Below are 18696 nucleotides of genomic sequence, written 5' to 3'. Positions count from 1 at the left end.
TACTACATATATCACGTACATGTTACAGAGTAGGTATATTATTTACAATATATACACACCTTCTAGGTCACAGGTGGAAGTAACTGGGGTCTAGGAGAATATGGGCAGAGCTAGATGAGTTATGGTATGATAATAACAGAAATTAAAATGCTTTCAGAGTTGAGGCTATACCCACCTCCTATACCCATTGTATACATACTGTGCTCCACAGACAAAACAGACTTCAGTCAACCACATGCAGTACACATTCTGTCAACCAGTACACATTCTGCCAACCAATCAGAGTGGAGAATATCTTCTAAGTTTCTATTCTCTTACCCAATCAAAGGAGACAGACACCTCATTTACTCATCACTTCTTTTCAACCAATCAAAGAGAAGAAACTTAGTATCACTGACTATCAGTTTATTTTCTTACCCTTCTTAATTTTTGTGAACCAATAGGACAGATTTTGCCAGCTGAGATCCTGTCACCCAGTCAGATATGAGCCATCTCCTGTGTTTGGCTGTATTGCAGCCTCTTACAAGAGACTGTAATTCTGCACAAGGAAGATGCAGTCCATAATTATGAAGCAGCTCTGTAAACCCCTTTTTACTTCATGAAGATAAAATAATTATGAAATATTCACATTGACTGAGTTGGAATTTCACTGAAATCTCAACACAGTAAAACTATATACTGAGAAAAGTAGGGACTACTTTGTCTTAGTATTTCTCCTACGCTTGACAAAAAGGCAGAGCTACCTTTTGTCAAGCCTTGTCAATCCAGACGCCATTACTAGTGATGGCTGTAGGGACAAAGGCTCTGTCTATGGAGAATCTTGTGGGATCCACCATAGAGTTTAATGTTGTACTTCCATGCAGCTAAAGCCTCAGTAGCTGAAGTGGACCAGCAGGAAGAGCATGGTGTGAGGGACAGATACAGTTGTGTTCAAAAGTTTTCATACACTGGCAGAAATTGTAACATTTTGGCATCGATCATGCAAAAATGTTTAATTTTATTGAAGGATAGTGACCATATAAAGTCATTTATCATCACATAGTTGTTTGGCTCCTTTTCATAATGATAACAGAAATCAACGGCCCTAATCAAAAGTTTACATACCCTTGAATGTTTGGCCTTTTACAGACACACAAGATGACATACACAGGTTAAAATGGCAATTAAAGGTTTCCCACACCTGTGGCTTTTTAAATTGCAATTTGTGTCTGTGCATAAATAGTCAGTGAGTTTGTTAGCTCTCACGTGGATGCACTGAGCAGGCTAGATACTGAGCCATGGGGAGCAGAAAAGAACTGTCAAAAGTCCTGCGCAACATGGTAATGGAACTTTATAAAGATGGAAAAGGATATAAAAAGATATCCAAAGCCTTGCAAATGCCAGTCAGTACTGTTCAATCACATATTAAGAAGTGGAAGATTCTGGGATCTCTTGATACCAAGCCAAGGTCAGGTAGACCAAGAAAGATTTCAGCCACGACTGCCAGAAGAATTGTTCGTGATACAAAGAAAAATCCACAGGTAACCTTAGGAGAAATACAGGCTGCTCTGGAAAAAGACGGTATGCTTGTATCAAAGAGCACAATACGATCGATACTTGACGAAAACTGAGTTGCATGGTTGAGTTGCCAGAAAGAAGCCTTTACTGCATCAATGCCACAAAAAAGCCGTGTTATAATATGCCCGACAACACCTTGACACGACTCACAGCTTCTGGCACACTGTAATTTGGAGTGACAAGACCAAAATAGAGCTTTATGGTCACAACCATAAGCACTATGTTTGGAAAAGGGTCAACAATGCCTATAGTGAAAATAATACCATCCCCACTGTGAATGATGTCATTGATGCTAAAGGGGGCAAAACACAAATATTAAGAACTAAGGATATGCCGACTTTTGAACATGGGTCATTTAATTTTTTTCTTTGTTGCCATGTTTTGTTTTATGATTGTACCATTCTGTTATAACCTACAGCTGAATATGAATCCCATAAGAAATACAAGAAATGTATTTTGCCTGCTCACTCAAGTTTTCTTTAAAAATGGTACATATATTACTAATTCTCCAAGGGTATGCAAACGTTTGAGCACAACTCGTTATATTACATTATATTATACCGTTCTTGACCACTTTAATGGTCATCATTCTAATTCCCTGACTCTGTATGTAGTGTGGTAGGGGTGTTGACCGTGTTTTTAATATTATGCGTGTGAGTTAACAAGAAAGACATAAGACGTTTAAATAAGAACCATAAAGCATAGATCGCAAGAAAAGACATCTGTATTTTTTTCTAATTTAATTAAAAACATGTAAAGTGAACGTTGCATAGGTTTTGTATAAAATATCTAAATGTGCTGTAAAGAATTGCTACTACAATGGTTCACTATCCTCCCCACTAGGTTAAATGTATGTTAGCAGCTCTAATGTAACACCAATGCTCGCTTCAAGATTATATCAGGGTTAAACTAAAGTGAGATTTGTCGAGAGGAAAAAGTGATTCAAATACAATTTTAAATCTGAGGCCAAAATAGTCGAACTAGAAGCATAGCAGACTAAGAGATTTTTTCCACTTTGACTATTTTAAATGTAAATTTGAAATTCACTTTTTAATTCACTACAGTTCTCACTTGAGTAAATAACGCCATAGGCAATCTGACATTCACTAGACCTGTGTTCTTGTCAAAATGCTAACATTGCATTTCTCTGAAACAGCAATGTTTTACATTTCCACTGAAAAGGGAAAGGGTTTAGTCAACAAAACCACTTCATTAGGATTAAGTGGTTTTGATGCATAGTATTCTTTTAACCCCTTCAAATCACTGGTTAAAGGGACTCTCCAGTGCCAGGAAAACAAACCGTTTTCCTGGCACTGCAGGTCCCCTCTCTCTCCCACCTCCCTTCAGTGACTTACCTGTATCCAGCGCCGATGTCCCTCGGCGCTGGGTCAGGCTCTGCCAATGCGCCTGCGCAGCAATTGCTGCGCGTGCATTACACCGCCCCATAGGAAAGCATTATTCACTGCTTTCCTATGGGGATTCCGGCGACGCTGGAGGTCCTCATGCATTGCGTGAGGACGTCCAGCATCTCTTAAAACACTAAAAGTGTTTAAAGAATCCAGAAGCTCCTCTTGTGGCTGTCTCATAGACAGCCACTAGAGGAGGACTTAAACCTGTTAGGCAATTAGTGCAGTTTATGAAAAACTGCACTAATTACACTTGCAGGGTTAAAGGACCACTATAGGCACCCAGACCACTTCAGCTTAATGAAGTGGTCTGGGTGCCAGGTCCAGCTAGGATTAACCCTTTCTTCTATAAACATAGCAGTTTCAGAGAAACTGCTATGTTTATAATAGGGTTAATCCAGCCTCTAGTGGCTGTCTCATTGACAGCCGCTAGAGGCGCTTCCGCGCTTCTCACTGTGACCTAGGGGGGGACCTAGAAACCCTATAGAGCCAGGAAAAAAGTATGTTTTCCTGGCACTATAGTGGTCCTTTAAGGGTAGTGGGAGTTGGCACCCAGACCACTCCAATGCCTGGAGTGTCCCTTTAAGTATTCAAAATCAAAACAAAAATAAATGAACACTCCAAGCACCATAACCACTACGGTCCCCCAGGCACTGTTGCCCACTTTAGATAATTCCTATGGCCAACCATAAATCTTCTACCTGAGCCCTGCAGAGCTCAGCTCATTGGCTGTACACACAGACTTTACATTCCATTGACAGTGCATGTTTTGTGATGTTCTGTGCAGTCAGCTAATGCTCTCACCTAATGAGCTAGCCCTGGCTTAGCTCAGGAGAGCTAACAAAAGCTGCTATTCATAGGAAGAAGCTGAGGCGGAGCGTAGCACCTGGCACACTCTATGTAAGAAGACCAGCCCTTGTGCTATACAGCGAGCTGTAGTTGTTATGGTGCTTTTGCGTGTTCATTTAATGCCAAATGTGTTTACATTTGTGTAATTAATCATGACATTTATTGTTATAGCATGTAGGCATGTTTAAAGATTGGAATGTTGCAACTCTCCTCAGATATATCAGATACAGATATATCATTTACATAGGTTTGTTTCAACTTTAATGAATAAGATAATTTCATCTTCTGTCACTTTCATGTCTCCTACATTTTCTGAACACTTACTAGCTTGCACTGAGTTTACCATTGTGATATAACATTCATTTTGTATTGTTCCTAGTTTAGGCAGCGATTGGCAATACATTAACACTGACTGACACAGACGGAACCTTTCTCCCTGGTTCTAGTTTCCCTTCCTGGGGGTGGATTTGATTAACGGACTTAACCCAGGCTTTACATTCCATTGACAGTGAGTGCATGTTTTGTGATGTTCTGTTTAAAGAACTCAGGGAGATAATGGAAACAGGGGCGTGGGGGTGTTGTATGTTGGGATGCCCTATTGAAGGAGTACAGGTTGCTAGTGGGCTCAGAGAGGAACATGTTTTGTGAAGGGCACTTTGTGTATGACAGCTGCAAACGTGCAGAAGCATCATGTAACTGTTAGCTAATGCATTAATATGCAATATATACTGCTCTGCGCTTATATGGTCGAATAATTGTACTGTTCATTAAATTTAACCCCAAGCAATTTTGTCTACTGTGCAATTTATTCTGTAGTGTGTAGCAATTCATGTACCAATGAATTGTTGTGAACTGCCCACATTGTACATAGTACTGTTAAAAAAAATATGAAATCACTCTGAAATGGGCAAGCCCTGTGTTTGACCACTTTCCAAAAAACAATGAAACCTGTACATGGGGTACATTGTTGTACTCGTGGGACATCACAACATACATATATGTATGTTTTATTGCAGTACAATCTAACAATATTATGACTTTTATGGTAAAAGTGTATTTTAGCGTATTTTATTATTTGCCGTTTCGTTCAGGTGTGATTAAGTGGCACAATAAGCAAAATAACTAACTCGAAATAGTAAAAGCTAAAATACACTTTTACCCCCATATTCTAGGTAAGACAAATACTATATGAGTTAGTTATTTTGCTTAAATCACACCTGAAGTAAACGGCAAATAATAAAATACGCTAAGATACACATTTACCAGTTTTACAGTTAAAATGGAAGTCAAAACTTAGAAAATAACATTTCTTTATTTCTAACACCGTTTTAAAATAATTTTAGTAATTCTTAAATTATGTTTCATATATAAATATTTGATAATAAAAACCCTATTTTTTCCAGAAAATTATATATATGTGTGGGTGCTACAAAAGAGGTAGACAAGAGGTAACTTATGGTTAAACAGACATATAGTGTCCTTAAGGGGTTAACTCTACATTGCAGTTTCTACAGGACCACTGCACCCAGACCACTTAATTGAGGTATAGTGATCTGGGTCAGAGGGGGTGGGCTTATTCTTCTTCTCTTCAAATAAATATTTGGAAGTGTTAAAACAAAATAGGCCTTTACCAACGACATAAGTGGCAATAAAGTAAAATGCATATGCTTGTCATGAAGGGGTTAATATATGTTCATATGAAGGCAATGCATTGTAATGTTTTATAATATTTCATGCACAGGATACTATGTGCACCTGGCCTGGCTTGCTTTGCATTCTGCCCCTGAATGCTCTCATGACTGTCTAGTCCCAAAAGATCATGTGCAAGTGTGTAATGTGCTGCTTAGCATTAGCAGCTGTGTACACACCTGTTACTTTACCTATTAAAGTGGGATATTACATTTTGATGTTCTGTCATTGGTTCATAAGGAGTTACGTAATTCATAGTTTGTATATTTACTTGCCATTAGGCTAGCATAAGAGTTAACAACATGTGATTCCAACTAAGTTTTGATAATGCCAATCATCTAGCTTTGCAGAATTGAGTTGCTCTAAGTTTATTTACATGTCTTCTTTTAAGGTAAATATTTAAAATTAACGAAGCTCTGTCACCTTCTGGGGCCTTTGCATATTTCCCCCATGGGCATCGCCATCTTCAACTCCTGGCACATAATCCACCAGGAGCCCAAATCTGTGCGGTACTCTTCTATATGCATGTGTGAGAGTATATTATACAAGTACAGTAGATGAGCAATTGGGGGGGAAAACACCCTCATTGCTAATACTCCCCCTGTGTAGAAATCCCTTATGTCATTAAAACAAAATTCTAGTATGTTATGCAAAATAATGTATAGCACATGGTTTTAGGAAATTGCATGACAAGTAATACATATGTAATAATCACTGGTGAATGTCAGATGTCAAATAAAGAGATTCTTTTTACTGTATAAGCTTTATTACGAGCTGTAGGGTAGGGAAGTTCCCAGTCTATGCAGCACAAGCAATTCACAGACAAACTTGTCTTCTGTTTTTATAACATAATTTTCCCCAAACATGATTTGTTTTTTGTTGTGTTTCTAGTGTTAATGGTTATTCTTTTACTAGCTTAGTGTGGCTGTGTGTGGAAACAACTCAATAGTGATCATAACTAGTACGTGCCTTACAGATGTTTACTTTTCAGGTTTATCATGTAGTTGTGAAGGTTAAGGCTTATGTAATTCTTTGAGTAGTAAACTTTGTATCTACAGATGTCAATTTCATCCATAACCTGTTTTTTTTTTTAAATTATTTTAGATGGCAGCTGCTTCTTCCCATTGCACACTCCATGAGATGGTGTTAAAGGCTGCTGCACAACATGAAGACAGACATGCAGTGTGCTTTCACCCCATCAAACAACAGCCTTTATTCCTCACCTATAGAGAGCTGACGACAGTGTCTGGAGAGCTAACAGCATTCCTGAAGTTGCACTGCTTAGATACTGAAACATGCAGAATCGGTCTTTACTGCCATCCAGGAATACACTTACCATGCTGGATTATGGGGTAAGAGCAGCTGTTTATTTGACCAGATTTATATCTTTACCTATTTTCATTTGCAAACTTCATTCTTCTTTTTAGTTAAAAAGGTTAGATTTTAAATTATAATTGTTGTCATCTAACCTTATTATTTCATTGCCTTAAACACAATTTCTTGCCAAATCAGTTTGTTTAAGGATCATCTGCCATTTGTCCATACGTACATCATACATTGCTGGAAAAATTAATTACACCAACACAAAATGTTGACATAAAAAGGGATCCACGGATAGAGGGTAAGAGGATCATTCCTACAGTAGGGAAAGTAATGCAAAGTATTGCAGAATGATATACCTTCTAGGTGCTATTAGAAACACAAACGAGGACAAAGCAGAATGTGTTCACATTGCGCTGCTTACTAAAGTCCGTTATCAAGGGTGTAGAATGACATGTAATCAGTTAATGGGACCCGGTGACCCAGTAAAGTAAACCTTAGTTAAATTAATATAAATGAAGCTTTTCATGCTTTGTGTATGCTCCTTGTACACACAATGTTTGGTTGCCAGTAAGATCAGAATATATTAATATTCTACATCAAGCATGTCAAACTCAAAGGCCAACACGGGCCACGAAAACATGGTTTAACTTCTTGTGGGCCTCAAAAAAAACCTAAAACTTCAGTTTTCATAGACACGTAGGTTTATTTAGAAAAGAACTGGAATCAGACAGGAAATATCTTACCTGTCTTGCGACTGGTCGCAGCTACAGCACAAAGTGGCCACAGGACAGGTGGGCCACAAATATACTCATTGCGGGTCGCAAGTTTGACATGCTTGTTCTATATAGTCTGCTTTATCATGAAATTCAAGAGATTGTAATTTTTCTAGGGACCAAGTGAAGGGTGAACGGTGTATGATGCGATCACTTGATGCTAGTTGTTTTGTATATGGGTTTGTTAAACTCTGGTGAAAATTTAGTATTTGCTTATATCTTAGCACGTTTTCACGAGAATCGCTGCTGTGTTCCCTTACACCCTGAATAAATTCAGTCCGGCAAGGAGTGTACATTTCTGCATATATAATCTTTGTACATGCTCTTATTGTGGTCTTCTTGGAAGCAGGATAGGCGATAAAAACCAGAGGGCACAACATTTTTTAAGTCACTGCTATAAAAGAATTTAAAAATCTCCTTGAATAAACACAAAATGCAGTTTATCTATCACATGCATGTACTAACTACTCTTGCAGGTTCTGAAAGCGATCGAAAATTGTTAAGATTTAAATTTTTTACATTTTGGTTTTGTTTTGTTTTGTGTAGTTTTTTTAAACTATTTTATATGCATGCATTTCTAAGTGGAATAATTATTTGTCATTTACTTGAAAGTATTACTGAAAGACGTTTTGTGAATATATATTTTTTTAAGTGTACATTTTCCGTAGTTTGTGTTGTATAGTTTAGTACGCAATAACAGTTTTTTTTATGCCATGTTCATGGAATCCATAAAATAATATCATTAGCTTCATTTGAGAGGTGATCTTCACAACAAAAAATCCTCAAACATGCCAGAGCTTTACTCTATGTGTGACATTTTATATATGGTTATGGATTTGTACTCTTTTATTTATAGTATTCTTTGTGTTCCTGCTGCATACTGCCCGATAGATCCAGGCTCTCCATCTCATTTCACTTCTTCACTTATGGAACGGTGTAAACTGAACTTCATCCTGGTAGAAAACAACAAAGTGAAGGTTGGTGGGATATTGGTTACATATATTTTTACTGAAACTGACAGTCTCAGCTTATTATTTATTATTATTTATTTATGGAAAAAGTACCTAAAACTATATTGCTATGGAAATTCTGTGCACTTCCAATAACTTTTGAAATGTAATAAGGACCCTCACCCCTAGTGGTAGATCAGTTTTAAATGGGAAGCACTGCGTAGAGAGTGAATTGTTTAAAGGGACACTTAGTGCCCAAATACAAAAAAAAGTACAGTTCCGTTTAAAAAAAATCACTGTAGATATACCCCTGTAGATATGTAGTAGATATACCCCAAATTATGCATTTTCTAACTTTGGGATATATCTAAAAATAGCTTGCAATAGCTGCAGTTCTCTTGTCTGATGCCTTTGCAAGCCCTCCCCTTCATCCACAGCCCAGACTTTGTCGCTGTCCAATCTCAAACTTCCCAATACAGCTCAATGAGAAGTTCCCTGAACTTACTTGAAAACCGTACTTGAGAACGTACCTTTCCTGTTTAAACACTTTAATATTATTTGCAAGACAGGTGCTCTTTGCAATTGCTGCCTCTTGAAGTTGGCACCACTGAGCTGAACAAATCATACAGTAATAGGACCGGTTGTCTGCTTGAAAGCCAAGGGGTTGTAACAAGGTTAAGTAATAAAAGTGGCAAACTGAAATCAGCACCTTTTGTAAAATGAAGAAAACAGGACACACTTTTTGCACATAAAGCTTTTCAACAAGCTAAAGTGCTTTATAGATTCAGAGTGTGCCTTTTAATCCCCTTTTAAAATGTCCCTTTAAAACGTAGAAATCAGTGTGCGCTAAATAAATGTATTTATGCATTTTTATGTATGCATAACTATGTTAACATCTACCAATATGAGGGGAATTTGATAAAAAGTTTAGCACCATATAAACATACCACATGTTTTGCATATAAGCAGATTTGTATGTAGTCTAGAAATATTTGAAACATGTATTTTCCATGTGCACAATATTTGTCTGTATTAGAGGATTACTCCACTTGATCTGAACTGGTTATGATGCTTGGAGTCTGTATGTGCAGCTTTTCACTGTAAAACGATGCACATACAGAGTGTAACTCCTTTTCTGTCGGAAGTTTAACTCCATCTCTGGGAGTCATTAGCCAACTGGAATTAGCGTTCTGGGCTGGCTAATATGCCAGCTCTGTGCATATTGAACATCTATTGGCAGCATGCACAGCACATCGCACACGTGTACAATGTTATCCCACCTTTGTGCCGCCCATGTCCTCCAACCAGCCTTACATCCATCACCCTCCAGCAAGGGGTGTAACATCAGTGGAGGAGGATAGAGCTGGTGGGAGAACCTGTCCTTAGCGCTGGAACAGAGGAACATTCTAGCTATATTTTTTTTTTTTATTGGGGATGGAGAATGGCCAGCACAGCAATGGTTGCTCTGACCTAAAACAGGGTACATGGCTCATGTACCCCTTTAAAGTTAAATACGGAAAGACATTGGAACAGGTATGTGGCATGTAGAAAGATTTGTAAGATGCTGCCCGAATGAATTGAGTGGTACAATGTACTCTAGCAGTCCATGCATATAATCCATGTCACCTGTTTAACAGGCTTTCAAGATGCACTTCACAGACTGGACTGAACAGGATTCTAATCCAGTGCAGCACTTGGGTGTAACACTTTTTAAGGTTCTAAACTATGAGGAATCATGCTTAGGAAAGAGAAATGGAATTTGTGGGAAGCAAGCAACCAGTGCTGTGGAAAATAAACAAGGTGACATCTGCAAAGACAGCATTGACATTCGAGAAGAATGTTTAGCTTATATACTGCATACTTCTGGGACAACAGGGGCACCCAAAATTGTAAGCGTTCCTCATAAATGCATAGTCCCGAATATTGAACATCTCCGGTAAGTTACTTTTTAAAAACCATTACTATAAAATCTACATACTGATCCTCTATTGCTGTACTCTATTCTGTTGTAGAACTGTGCTTTTGTATTGTCATTTCATAGTTGATTTTGGTGAATATTTGAAAAGATCTCCCTTAGAATTGCACCTAGGTACATGGCACATCAATGCTAACATATATAATACTTGTGACCTTTAAAAATTTCAGAAAATAAGAAAAGACGGAACATATTTTGTCATTGACTTGCTGAGATAAGCTTAATGACAGATCTGTCAGATTTATCAAATCCCCCACGTTTCTGTTTCATAGCAACCAAATATCGTGTCTGTATTTGGCAGTAAGGTGCATTGTATGCTAAATTAATTCATTATTGGTAAAGACTATGTGCAATCATATGACATTTAATGTGCTATAGATTTACCTCATAACACTTATTTTTTTTCTTCTAGATCAATCTTTAACATCTTGCCATCTGATCTCCTATTTCTGGCCTCATCCCTGACATTTGACCCATCAGTTGTTGAGCTGTTCCTTGCCCTATCCAGCGGGGCATGCATTCTTGTAGTGCCTGATGCCATTAGAATGATTTCCACTAAGCTATGTGATGTTCTCTTCAATCAGCATAGGGTAACAGTGCTTCAGGTAAAGTACAGCACTGTGCATTTGGTTTGCGATGGGGTTAATAATGTTCTTTGGAGTTGTTTTACACTAAGTTGAAGTGTACCTCTCACTTTCATGGGAACAGGTATCCTTCTTGTGAGATGAGAAATGTATGCCTCTACTAGTGGCACGGGTCCCTGGCAAATTAAACCACCAGGAGATGAAGAGAAACATGGCAGGAGTGAGGAGAGAGGTTTTGGGAAGTGTCTATACCTTCCCCTCCCCTCCTACTTTTTGGTTTGACTGCAACCACAAAGAGTGATTTTCTTGGAGCACTGACCAGTGCAGATGGGGGCAACACACGCTTTAGGATGACATCACTGATAATTAGAGTGCGAAACACCTGGATCTGCACTGATTGGTGCTACACGGAGCACACTCCATGCAGCTATTCTCATTTCTGCTGGCTCTGGCTCTGGAGCCTGCAGACAGCCGCTGTAGATTTCTTCAATGGACAGGCGATGTCTAGTCTGCTGCCATCTTCAACCTGCCAGATGTAATCAGTCTCTTTGTAATTAAAGGGGACACACTAAGCACCCTTATCATTCAAACCTGGTTACGAGAGCTTTTGCTTTGTGTGCTGTTCCTTTAGAAAGTGTTTTTTTTTTTTTTTTTCTTCACATGATAAAGGTATATTGCTAAGGATTGATTTATTTGCACTAAATGTATTAACTGTATGGTAGTTTGGTACACTTATTTCTCAGGGTATGGTGGTTTATATGGGATAGATATTTCACTTGGATTGGGGGCTATGGGTTGTATTATTGAATTTGTATAGTATCGGTGGCACTTTGTGTAATGTCCAAGTTTTATTAGGCCATTAAAACTCTTTATCAATGAAGACGGGATTCTATTTCTTAAATACGGTATTGGTCATAGACTGCTAAAGCCTACACTAAGAGTACATTGTTATATAGTATTTTTTATTAATTGCATTTCTGATCATAGGACAACTGTGTTGAATTGTTCCTGTATATACATTGTACAGTGATAATAATAAAGTTGAATCTGAACCAGAAAAACTAGGGCTCTCTCACCTGCCTGCCTGATAACATGGAAGTGAATGTAACTTCTGCATTATTCTATTCACGGTTTTAAGTGAGGGGATAGTTACAGCAACCAGAAACTCTTTGTATAATAACAACCACAATGAGCTGGAGTGGTTAAATAGTCCCTTCCAGTATTATTATTGACCATATTGCTTGATGGATACAGTTCAGTTTGCATGTACATGAGTCCGTCATTATTTTTCTTTAGCTAACACCAACTTTGTTGAGGAGGTTCGGATCTCATTCCATTCGGTCGTCTGTGCTGTCCAGAGATACATCTCTTAGAATTCTGGCTTTAGGTGGAGAACCATTTCCAGCAGTACCTGTCCTAAGAAGCTGGAGAGAACACGGAAACAAGACTAGAATATTTAATCTGTATGGCATAACTGAAGTGTCCAGCTGGGCAACTTACTTTGAGATTCCAGAGACAATTCTTCTAAACACGCAGATTGGGTGAGAGACGGAGAAAAACTACCTTTTTAACTTCTAGTATCTTTCTAAAATATTTCATTTTGTAAGTTATTTTGAACAAAAAGACATCCATGTTGCACTTCTATATTTATACTAGGTAGTACTTTTTATATTTTAATAATTTACACAATGCATAAAATATGTACACACATGTATATGTATGTATGTATACATATTTGAAAAGAAAAAAAAAAAAAACATGCGTTCTCTACAAAACATTTTTTTTCTTTATTTGTTGTTCTTCCACTTTTGCAGAGAATTGGAGATTACACCACCAAATGGAAAACTAGGTCAAGCACCAAAGTATACTAATAGACCGCTGTATTCATGGTGTCTTTATCTAGTAGTTCTACTCCTGTACTATCGTTACAACTGTATGGATTAATGTTCTTTTTTTTTAGGAATGAACCGTTGGTGCCCCTAGGATCCTCATTGCATGGCACAATAATTGAAGTTCGGAATGACGAAGACTGTGCAATTGAAAAAGGAGAAGGGCAAGTATTCCTAGGTAACTGGACAATGTTGATTTCTGTGCCACCAGATGAATATGTATACACATTTATAATAACTCAAGCATGTGTCCAAGTTAATCTAGTTTCAACCATTTTCTGTGACATACTAGTGTGCTGAAAGCCACCACAATGTTTGCCTTGAACAAACGGACATTAGGGCTGTGAATTTAAAATAAAATTGTGTTTACTTGATTATCTGGCCAAAAAAATAGAAAGTCAATATAGTCGATATAGCTAGATGCATGAGTGATACAAGTTGCATATTTTTCTCATAAGGTTACAAGTAAATTTCACTTTAAAAACCTGATGAAGGTAAAAAAGACCAAAAAAATCCAGTCCTTAAAAGGTTGGAAACCCACTGATCTAGAAAACTGCCAAATGATTGGTTTACATATATGTTCTATTTTTCTTTCTCTGTTTGGGTGTGGTGCAGATAATCAGATGCACATAGTATGAAGTGGTTGCTTTCTTATTCTATTTTGACTGGCCAATGCTTGAATTACTCAGTAGGTTCTTTATTAGTTAAAAGGGAAGTCTCAGAATCAAAACCACTTCAGATTATTGAAGGGCTTATGGTGCGAGGGTAACGTTGATGCAGTCTTTTGTTCCAGTTACCCTTCACAACTCTCAGCACACATGGAGTGCTGACAATAAATCAAGGCATCCCTATTTGGATATTCCAATACGGTTACAACGATGTGACAAATGCATCTTAAACCGACTCTGTCACCTCAAACGTACCTTTCTCTTATTGTTTCCTCTTCTTTCAAAATCTGTTCTGCTTTTCTTAATTTCTGATTTAGTTCTCTTTAAAACATAAGACAAAGTAGGGACTACTTGTCTTGTGTATTTTTCCTACACTTGATAGTTGTGACAAAAGACTGGAGCTTAAGGCAAGCTGGCATTGAGCTCCACACTGTCGTTTGCTGTCATTGAGCTCCACACTGTGTCAAGGTTGCAAAATGTAGAAAAAATTCACAAGATAAAGTAGATCCTATTTTGTCTTATGTTTTCAAGATAACTAAATGAGAAATAAAGAAAAGAAGAACAGATAATAAAAGATTAAGAAAAGAGGCAACAATGGGAGAACAGAGCAACTTTAGCTCCATGTTTATAAGTTGTAAATTCGTTCTTGGTAACACCATTAAGCTGCTGTTGATTTATTCTTTCAAAAGGTGGGCAAGAACGGGTCTGCTTTCTAGATGAAGAAGTGGTTTTGCCATATGGAACCTTGAGAAACACTGGAGACTGGGTGACCATAAAGGATGGGGAAATGTTTCTGTTGGGACGGAAAGATAATCAAATCAAACGTCATGGGAAACGGCTAAATATGGAATATGTACAGCAGGTAAATGCATGAAATCCATTTTAAACGTAAAAACATGTTCCTTCCCTCGAATGTAACCCCATTTAAAGCCAGTTGAAGAATAATCTGTTAAAAGGATGCTGCCTATAATGCGATGCTATGGGTGCTAATCATTAAATTATTCAAGAGACAATTGGCATTGTTTAATAAACCAGGAAGCTGGAGAAATGTTAGTCTTTTGTCTATATATTGTCACTTTCCTTTAATTATTCTATGTCTGTTATTTCTCCATTCACTGTTTAGTGAATAATCCTAATCAGAGCATAAAGGGGATGACTTTAACAACAACCCAGGTATTGATTGGGTGACAGCCAGTGTGGTTAGTAATAAAGGAATTACACATAAGTAAAATAGCAATTTTAATCTACAGAACTGACTGAACTTTACCTGCCTCCCCCTGGCCACCGGCCACTGGAACCCCAGTGGTGATGTCACCATCGGGGTCTTTAAGAATTCTGCTAAGTTCCCAGATGGTGACAGTGCCACTTTAAGTGATATTTAACGATTTGGAAAATTGAATATATATTAAATAATATAGAAATAATCATCATTTTCTCAAGAGTGACTATGATAGCGTGGACATTATTACAGTGTGATTGTAAAACTGTCTGCAAATGCTTTGATTAAAAGCTGTACTTCACTGGCTTGCTAGATCCATACCTCATCATTCTGCCCAGCTACCATAATTTCTTACGAGTATGGGACAGAATTAGACTCTGCTTTGCCTGAGCTTTGAGCCCATTTCCTCTCTCTCCGGTATTGTGTAATTGCTTCTTTCCCCCAGGTATGAGATCTTGGGAGATATGGCGATAAAGCGATAACTCCATCTATGGATTGTAGGAATAGTCTCCTCCTTTTGAGATTTGCAGTCTAATTCCTACTTATCTAATAAAGATTTTGATAACTTCAATTTAGGTACTTTGCCCGCTCTTCAAGGATAAAACAGGCAACTGGATAAAAGGATAAAACAGGGATGTTACCTTACCTTAATTTGTGTGTGCGAGACTTGCACCAGAAAGGCTTTATTCCCCTTACTTACAGTCTTCTCCCATCTCACTCTGCTGAGTGGGGTGTGCTCTGCTATATTCATCAATTGGGAAAGGCATCTTGTGGAGGGGCTGGTGGGTTCTTCCAGGGAAGACATATGGAAGCCTGCTGCAAAGGTTATTGTTTGTGTGACTTCCGAGGAACACATTTATAAAATCTTGAGATCATATTATACCCAAGTACAGTAATATCAACTGGGTAGAACTCCTATAGATTTATGTTGGAGAGGGTTTAGGTTCCTTGGGTTATGTTGAGATCGTGATAGCAGAATGACCTATGGGACTTCATCCTTTTAATAAATCTGGTGGGCCAATATCCATAGCAAGGGAATACTTAGATTTCTGCATGTGACACCAAGAGGATTTCATTGTATTTGACTGTTAATCTTAGTCTATAATTCTATTTGTGCTTAACAGATATTGTTTCCAGTGAAAGTATTTCTCTTAATTATGTTGATATGTAATTTCAGGTAGTAGAAAACCTTGCCCAGGTGGAAACCTGTGCAGTATTGTGGTTTGAAGCCAGACAGTTAATCCTCTTTGTCGTACCCAGAGAGCCCGTAGAAAAGAAATCCTTATGGAAGGAGCTGCGGACATGTTTGCTGAGCTATGCTGTGCCAGATGACTTGGTTCTGATAGAGTCCTTGCCTTTTACAAAGCATGGTAAGGAGCGAGATCCTCTCAGACCATTTCAAAAATAAAAATCACCTGCTTTGAATTTATTTTTACAGGGCACTTTACCAGGTTGTATAACGTGTGAAATTAATTTTAGGAGGTTTTGCCATTGGCGTCCACGTCACCATCCATGAATAAAGAACCTAGATTAAGTTACTGCAAACCCTAAACCTCATTTGTTTTTTGAATACATTCCACATACTATTCTCAGGCATTTGCTTGGCAATTCCATGTGATCACATTTTTATAAATATAATTTATATAATGAACAAAAGTTGGCTATGATATGGACTTGTCCCTTTACCTTCAAGGCTGCTGGAAAAAAATCCCAAGTAGAATTATGCTAATGACTCACAGAGCCCTCTCTCAGTTTTGGTTAAAAGATGAAACACCTTCACTAGAGAGAGAGAGAGAGAAACAAAAAAAATCAGGGACAATTTCTTAATGGACAATCTTGACAGCACATGTTTGAAATTCTCTCCCAGCATTTTAGAAAACGTGAGAATGTAGTCAGTTTGTGAATCTCAGGGTTTTGGGCTCTTTCCCTACCCTAGCTGCCTCCCTCCTGCAGTACCTCTTCCTTTGAAACTATACCTCTTTTTCTCCTTTACCCTCTACCTATCCCCCTACTCACCCAAACGACACTTCTAGCCTACAACCTGTACAAATGTTTGATGCACATCCTCAAATCTACGTTAACAAATATTACCACGATAACTATTATTATATCTGTGACATGCTGCAACTGTGCAATGTGTCTTGAAGAGCTTACTGGAGGAGCACACCATACCACACGGGGCTCCGTGTGTCACACAGTGCCTGAACAATCCTTTCTGACCAAAGTTTGTTACAACTCAATTTTGCTCTCTGCCCCTGTTTAATGTATGAAAATAATAATAGTAACCCATTAAAAGAGGCATATAATTGGTGAAGACATGTATACCTTTCAAGTTCAAGGGTTAGCTGTGTAAAATTCAGCAATACGTATAGGGTGCCAGATGCAAAAAATTGCATTTCACTCAGAACTGGGAGAGGAAAATACGGATAGGGACCTTAAAATGTGAACAAACTGGACAATTGGACAGGTCCATATCTTTTTCATTAAAATTTTGAAAAATCCACTTAAAACACATGTATGTAATGCATGTGATATACCAGCATATTATTATTTATATAGCGCCAGCAAATTCCGTAGCGCTGTACAATGGGTAGACTAACAGACACGTAATTGTAACCAGACAAATGGACGCACAGGAACAGAGGGGTTGAGGGCCCTGCTCAATGAGCTTGCATGTCAGAGGGAGTGGGGTATAGTAACACAAAGGGTATAAGTACTCTTGGAGGCGAGCATCAGATGTGGGAGTACGGACAGAGGATAGACGTAGGTCTTCAGCAGAGCGCAGGGGCCTCAACGAGACCTACTTGTTTATTAGGGAGGATAAGTAGGTTGGAGCAGCATTCTGTAGGGACTTGTAAGCAAGCACCAGAATCTTAAATTGAGCCCTATATCTAACTGGAAGCCAATGTAGGGACTGACAGAGGGGGGAGGTGCGGGTGGACAGGAAAATGAGCCTTGCCGCCGCATTCATTATAGATTGCAACGGTGCAATCTGGGAACACGTAAGACCACTGAGAAGGGGATTGCAGTAGTCAAGGCGAGAAAGAACAACGGCATTAACTAGCACCTTAGCTGCGTCTGGTGTTAAATAAAGGCGGATGCGAGCTATGTTTTTGAGATGAAAGTGGCAGGATTTAGCGATCGACTGGACATGAGAAGTGAAGGAGAAGTCTGAGTCAAAGAGAACACCTAGGCTGCGAGGTAGAGGTGATGGTGGCGCCGTTGACTTGACTCTCCCTGCGCTTTTTTAGTGTTTCTTTCTCTGGCTCTGCCTCTTCTCCCCAACTTCTCTCTGTTGGCGTTCCCCAAGGTTCTGTCCTTGGTCCCCTAATGTGCCCCATCTATACTGCCTCCCTTGGTAAACTCATCAGCTCCTTTGGCTTCCATTATCATTTATATGCAGATGACATGCAAATCTACCTGTCTTCTCCTGATCTCTCTCCACCCTTCTTGACTTGTGTCTCTGACTAGCAAAGAACAATGTATATGAAAGAATGTTATTTGTTTTTTTTTTTTTTGAATAATCATTTTTTATTAAGGTGTGAACAAGATAAAGCTTAGGCTTGCAGGCCTGTATTAATAACAGAATGCAAGAATAAAATGTCAGAACAGTATATATCCATAAAGAGATTACATTCAGAAACAGAGTCAGTTTCAGTTTACATCAGATATCATTTTTCAGTTGTAACAGTGTTCCTCAACAGAAATTGCAATGCTGTTTCCTGTTAATACCGTGTGTAACCAATTGAGCCCATCAAGAACGAGATCAATGTGGACATACTAATGTCCATAAGTACCTTGAGGTTGCATGTTT

At 38.4% G+C, this 18696-nt stretch overlaps 1 protein-coding gene across 2 annotated transcripts in view; it reads left to right on the top strand.

Moving 5' to 3' along the window:
• Window positions 1-18696, top strand: part of AASDH (aminoadipate-semialdehyde dehydrogenase) — a 59459-nt gene that overhangs the window by 2099 nt on the left and 38664 nt on the right. The window contains exons 1-9 of one of the 2 annotated variants that reach the window (XM_063458037.1): window positions 4219-4320; window positions 6606-6853; window positions 8454-8574; window positions 10185-10483; window positions 10935-11127; window positions 12403-12647; window positions 13067-13173; window positions 14353-14525; window positions 16060-16252. In XM_063458037.1, coding sequence (XP_063314107.1) covers window positions 6606-6853; window positions 8454-8574; window positions 10185-10483; window positions 10935-11127; window positions 12403-12647; window positions 13067-13173; window positions 14353-14525; window positions 16060-16252 — 1579 coding nt within the window. In that variant the 5' untranslated portion in view covers window positions 4219-4320. Of the gene's footprint in view, window positions 1-4218; window positions 4321-6605; window positions 6854-8453; window positions 8575-10184; window positions 10484-10934; window positions 11128-12402; window positions 12648-13066; window positions 13174-14352; window positions 14526-16059; window positions 16253-18696 lie in introns of those variants that run through there. The other variant, XM_063458036.1, reaches the window with a different exon arrangement.

Source organism: Pelobates fuscus, chromosome 6 (assembly GCF_036172605.1).
Source record: "Pelobates fuscus isolate aPelFus1 chromosome 6, aPelFus1.pri, whole genome shotgun sequence".
Classification (NCBI taxonomy): domain Eukaryota; kingdom Metazoa; phylum Chordata; class Amphibia; order Anura; family Pelobatidae; genus Pelobates; species Pelobates fuscus.
The sequence above is the reverse complement of the archived record's forward strand: the minus strand, read 5'-3'. Positions and strand labels throughout refer to the sequence as shown.